At 30.2% G+C, this 6,510-nt stretch overlaps 1 protein-coding gene across 3 annotated transcripts; it reads right to left on the bottom strand.

Annotated features, from left to right (window-relative positions):
* Positions 1–773: 773 nt before the first annotated feature.
* Positions 774–4,308, bottom strand: LOC109340540. Of its 3 annotated transcripts, none has more exons than XM_019578255.1 (5): positions 4,171–4,308; positions 2,814–3,146; positions 1,845–1,932; positions 1,483–1,549; positions 774–1,184 (listed from the first exon to the last, which is right to left on the bottom strand). In XM_019578255.1, the coding sequence occupies exons 2-5, from the start codon at positions 2,971–2,973 to the stop codon at positions 1,128–1,130; spliced, it is 372 nt and encodes a 123-aa protein (XP_019433800.1). In that variant the 5' UTR covers positions 2,974–3,146; positions 4,171–4,308; the 3' UTR covers positions 774–1,127. The 3 variants fall into 3 exon arrangements, with proteins under 3 accessions (XP_019433800.1, XP_019433801.1, XP_019433799.1); XM_019578256.1 differs by having other exon boundaries at positions 2,814–3,122; XM_019578254.1 differs by having other exon boundaries at positions 2,814–3,091.
* Between the last annotated feature and the right edge of the window lie 2,202 nt (positions 4,309–6,510).

Here is a 6,510-nt window from a genome sequence, read left to right as displayed (position 1 = left end):
GTATGGTTCTTAATGGTGTTGACATTGCAAGTATACGACTTTTGGAATATATCAGAAAGAGTTTATGACAATTTTGGTTTGTTGGTGTTTTCTTTGTAACATTTTTAATATGAAGTTTCACAACATCAATGCCATTTATTTTTCTTATGTATATGAACATGTTTGATTGATCATGTGAATGTGCATGTAACATGTATGTTATTAACATGTGAATACATGGATAACATGTAGATATTTTAACTTTTTAACATGTGTGTTTTTAACCTCCCTAAGATTATATAATAATCTTTATACATTGTTTTGGTGTAAGATGATCCTAATGGATTTGGACATGATTATTAAACGATTTATTCTTTAGTAATCACATTCATTTTTGTAAAACATCAGTTACTATATAATACACAGGGGATCTTTCAACATGTACCCTAAATTTGACCAATAACTCAGTGCATGCTTAAAAAGAATGTATTCCATACTGAAATACGCCAGAATTAGCTGATCTACCACTAGAAAGTCAAATTATTACCAGGGCATGTGAAAAGTGAAGATCTATAAGTGAAACATGTCTTGAGCCAAAACATTTAGGTGATGGTTCTACGAATTTTTTCACTTCTAAATTCTTTTACTCATCCCCTCATATTTAATGTCTTGACACTTGAATGAGCATAAAGATTACAAAGAAGGTCAAGTGAAAACTGTGGTACAAATTTATTTTATTTGAGGAGTCTGTGAATTTAGCATGCCTTGTTAGCAGGATTGTACCATCCAAGATAAAAAACCAAGAATTAGTCCAACATAGGGGTACATTTTCAATTCTGATAGTGTATAAGGATCAAAGTTTGTCCATGGATCAACAAATACAAATAAACTGAATCAATACATAATATTTTTTCCTCCAAAAAAATGAAATTTACTCAGATAAATGGTGGAAAATAATGACCCATTAACCCTGAAGACTATTACATATAAATGGATTTCATCCTAGGAGGCTAATGTGAAGATCCTTGAGAGTCCTTCTAAACCATCATGATCAGTAAATGTACACCTACAAGATAAGTGCAGGTAATTGCAGGTTAAAGGCTTTACACAGTTCTTGTTTCAGTTGCCTAACTAAAACTCGAATTTTTTTAGTCAAAGATGCCTTCCTCATCAAGCCAAACATCAACTAAGAAATCTACCATCTCCTGCATGAGCCACCAATCCATGAAATTTGCATCAGTACATGGAGGAGATATACAGAAAGCTTTATAGATTTCAATTAAAATGCATGAATATAGTTTCAAGTCTATGACTAAAATGCTGTTATGCAGGGATGCTTAAAATGACAACAACATTTAAGATTCCCTCAAATGTAATAGCAGCTAAAGCTTCAAAACCAAACAGGGGCGAAAATAAATACTCCACTCCCTTCCCCTAATTTGAACCAAACACAAAAGGTTTTATATTTTGACATCCACATAAACACATGCATTAGATTCTTACAGATAAAGATATTGGCTCTGCAAAGGGTTCATTAGTTGAAAGCAGTTCTTCATATGATGTTGACCAGCTGCAATAAAAGTATTCATAATTGTTAGAGAGGAAGCTATGTCATACAAATGCATAAAACTACTGAAACCACATGTTATTAGAATTTATAAACCAAATACAATTAGAACTAAAATACAAGTTTAGACATGCCCCATCTAATACCATTACGCCAAGGCTCACCATCTAAATACCGAAAAGAATTGGAAAAAACTGCTATCAGAGATTATAGGCAAATTCTAAATCTTTCATCACGACTACATCAACAATGATTGATCCCATATAAATGACAAAAATGAAATTAGGGTGAAGTATACCTAATAATTGGATCCTTAGTCATTCTTGGATGATGTTGAGACTTATCACCAACCCACTTTCTTCTGTTCTCATGCCAAGCAATTTCAGCTGCATAATATATTCACCCATATTAGGTTTTAAACACAAGCTTAAAAATTAAAATATTAATGTAAAACTGAATAAGGAAATTTCATTTGAAGATAATAGAAAATTACAAGAGAAGAGGATAAGAAATCCCCACAAACAATATTCCTTTTCCCAAACAAATTTTAAAGAGGAGAAAGAATCTCTAAAAAATCTGCTATTCCTTTATAGCCATATATGCCAAATAATAGCAAAAACTGCACATTGCCGCAAAACTTTGGCAACTTTCCGAGAACCAAAACCTCTAAATCTAGTTGGGAGGAAAGAGCGCAAGTCCATAGCACTAGTCAAAGATTCATCAAAGATACCGAACAATCTATTACAAGGATATCTTGCTGCCGGGCAACGGAGAAAGAGGAGAGGGCTGGTTTCGGAATCCAAGCCAGACATGTTTCAGAAGTGCAGATCTCTTTTGAGATGTTATCATTTGCATATTCTTAATACCAAAAGTCATTGATCAGTATGGCAAAACAAGTGATCACATTTTTTCATTGATCAGTATGGCAAAACAAGTGATCACATTTTTTCATTGATCAGTATGGCAAAACAAGTGATAACATTTTTTGCATACTCAGGGAACAAAAATTGCCTAATTTGGGTTAACCTTTGTATGAATCCATCTATTTGGCCACCTTCTATTTTACATTTCCCGGAACCAGTTCTTTTTTGAAATTCCTCAAGTTAATGTTATTTCAGCAGACTTATAGAGTCATTATAAATCACCCTTTCAATTAGCATGAACAGACATAGCTACCAACCTAGACTTGAATTTTAATTGCTTTTTGAGTGGTCAACTAGAGCAAAACACGGTTAAGTTCAAATTTACAATACAACTACAAACTCACCATGATTAACAAAAGTAGAAGTTTGCTTCAAATTTTGCTTCCTGTTGGAATGGGAACTTTTGTGGGCCTTTTCAGTGGATCTTTTCATTTCATCTGCAGGTTTAGAATACTTCAATGTTTGTGGCCTATTGGAATGGGAACTTTCAGCATAGACCTCCATCACATCCAAATTGAAAGACCATCCCCCAAAATAATTATCCAATAAATTTCAGTAAGTTTTTCTTCTAAAGACTAGAAGTACCTCCAACCTTCTTTTAGTTATTGCCACTTGAATATCACTGGATTTGAAAAGAACTAATCCTCATCAATCTCTAATGCATAAAAAGTGAAAATCTTAAAAGGAAAAATATAGGCAAGTTAATTGTGTTTATAGTGCAACACTAGTAAAATTGGTAAATGGAAAAATAGTATAAAAAACTAATTTAACCAATTATTCAAAACAACACTCATAAATATCATCTTTCAGACGTCATTTTTTTTCTTGCATAGCTTTTCATCTAGTACCTACATTGCATTCCAGTTTGGGTCGGTACTTAAAAATTTGAAATGATTAAAATGAAAGAATGTGGGTTCGCAGAACACAAGCTCAAACTCCGGGCTATAACAAATCCACACTGACATTCATTTACAGTTATTTCAGATACAGGAATAGCATTTCCTACGGCACAAGAAATTTGAATTGTGGTGAACCAAACTCTTTCACCTTTTCCCATTCTTATTCTAATAAGGTTCAATTTCATTTGGAATAAAAATCTCATCCTAAGAAATCCTTAGGTTAAAAGCACTCAACTCCGACTAGATCTATTAAGTGAAGAGTCCTAATTTACCTAATCCTTATGAAACACAATTCCTTACTAAATTTTGATTCAATAATTCATGTTTCGATACGAAAAATAAAAATGGTAAATGATGGAATTTTCAACATGCTATGCTCCAGATCTGAGATAAAATATAGTAAGAGAAGAGCACCCAAATGCTATTTTATTTCACAATTCTTCCTCTCTTGAAACCCCCAACATTGTTTTTTCATAAACAAAAAAGGCAACAAATAAATAAATATAAACCAATCATTGTAAAAATTTCAAGACTTGTGCCAGTTTCAAATGTATAATTAAGACAAACACAGCTTCATCTAGAAATCAAGCAATAAAAAGTAACGAGCATTCACGCAAAGAACACAATTAGCAAAGAAAATTATGAGAACACCAATAACGAGCAATGAAATAAATGCAAAAATAAAAACCCAGTTGAGATCTGAATCTGAACCAGAAAACCAGCAAAAGAAACAAAACCAGAATTTTCTGCTTTCTATAATATGTTAATAATAAAAAGAGAATTAGGTAATGCTTTAACTTACGATAAGTTGTGATGGCTGATCAAAGAAACTTAATTGAAGGAGAAAGCGAGGCAAAGAGTTTCAAGTCACAATTTTGGAAAATGGGTATGAGCCACCAGAAGCATTCAGCAAGAAGAATTAATAAAAGTGGTTCTGTATGTTTTTTGTCATATAAATACTGTTAAGTTATTGACAGTAATATGTATTGCACTCATATTTATCTTTATCGAGAATTAAAGATGATTAAATATAAATAGTAAATGATAAAATGAAAATACAAAAACTCTTAGACCGTAAATATTATTTAAATGATAATTGACTGAAAATGAATGGGAGTAGATGATTGCCTGATAATGTCTTTATAAATATTTTTTCTATATCTTCTGAGCACACCTCACTCTGCCATAATGAAATTATGATTCAAATTTAATTCAATTATTTTCTATGATTGTGATTGCATTCATTATAGGAGGTAGAGATGGCAAAAAAACTTGTACCCATACCTATCCGTGGGTAAAATTCGTACGTACACGGGTCATAAATGGATACCCGTGACTATTATAAATAGGTTTTTAAAAATACCCGTAGTACACACGGGTGGGTACGAGTATTATGGTATCCGTGCTCGCGGGTGCCCGTTATTTATATAATTAATATGTTATATTTAATTAAAATAAAAAGTACATTATTCTAACATTCATTACGCTATGTATATTTTTTCCTTTGACTTTGTTTACATGTTTTATCGAGTTTAGTGGTGAAATACCCTACAAATATTATTACATGTGTAGAAATACACATGTTTTACAAAGAAAATATATATTTTTGTTAAGTAATTGGAAACAAAAAATCATACAAATAGAAAACACCAATAAATTTAGCATTTTTGTCAAATATTCAATCAAAAGGTAAAAATAATAATTAAGTTTTATCTCATTTGAAACATAATAGAAATAAAAAATTAAAAATTCATTTATAATATAGGAAACTCGCGGGTACCCAGAAATACGCGCAAATATTTGCACACGGGTACCCGTACGGATACGAGCGGGTATAAGTAACGTTCTCCTATTTTGAAACGGGTAGCGGGTAGCTACTACCCGTGTCCGCCCGTGCTCGCTGTCATCCTAATGGAGGTGAGTGTAATTTTGACTTTATTATATTTATGAATTTTCATTAGTTTACAACAATTATAATTTTCCTCATTTTGTAAATATTTATATGAAAAAAATATATCTATTCATTGTTATTATATCATTCGGTGGTTAGCATTCATATTTAATTATCATTCACAAGTAATCTAACTAATGATAGATAATATAGTAATTGTATATGAATTTTTACACTAACAATATATATATATTACACTTGTGTTACTTTTCTCTATTGTCAATGATGAATAAAATTAAATAGTAAATGCAACGAAAGTAGAGGAGGGATCCACTTACTCTAAAAATAAGTATTTTAAATTTACTCCTCATCTTAGTCATTTGTAGGAAAATCCAATGGTCTTAGTTAGTTACTATATCTAAACCATTAGATATCCCTAGAATTGATAGTTAGAACATGAAATAAATTTAAAAAACTTAGTATTGAAATAAGTGGATCTCACTCATGAAAGTATACAAAACTCATATCATGTCATTACATGCATTTTTAATGTAATTATTTATGGTTAGAAATATTTTTAGTTAATTTATTGAATATCACATTTGGTTAATTTATTGAATATCTTAGGACTTTGAATTCGAAATAATTTACATGCATATTATAATAAGTATAATATCTATGTCAATTTAAAAATTTATATACAATTATTATATTATCTATCATTTATTTAGATTGTTTTTTTCTAAAAATTCAATAATAATTAAATATGAATAGTGGATAATACAATAATAATGTCTTAAACTATACATTGCCTCTATATATATTTTGTTCTCTTATTATATGTGAATAGTGAATAATTTATAATTTTTTGACAAAATATATAAGATGTGAAAAAATGAAAGAGACATGTACTTAATTTTTTTTATAAGTGTAATATTTATGTTTTTATAATATAAAGATTTATACAGTTACTGTATTATCTACCTTTCATTTGGTTTAAATTTTTGATGACTCTCAACGATAATGGTATATAAAATAGTGAATATGTAACAAACTTATGTTAGTATATATATTTTATTTCTTGTGTTTTACGTGTGGATATGTGTTTGAGGCGCCTCGCGAACTGTGTCTTAGAAAGAAATATTCTTTTTTATCAAAAAGTATCATTTTCTTTTTCTGATGATAAAAGTATCATTTTGGTTTCATTTTCTAAATTTTGGATGAGTGTTTGTTGTGCAAGAGTTGTTACTT

The sequence above is a fragment of the Lupinus angustifolius genome, unplaced genomic scaffold, assembly GCF_001865875.1.
Source record: "Lupinus angustifolius cultivar Tanjil unplaced genomic scaffold, LupAngTanjil_v1.0 Scaffold_200_3, whole genome shotgun sequence".
NCBI classification, from domain to species: Eukaryota; Viridiplantae; Streptophyta; class Magnoliopsida; order Fabales; family Fabaceae; genus Lupinus; species Lupinus angustifolius.
This window is presented reverse-complemented; position numbering and strand designations above follow the sequence as displayed.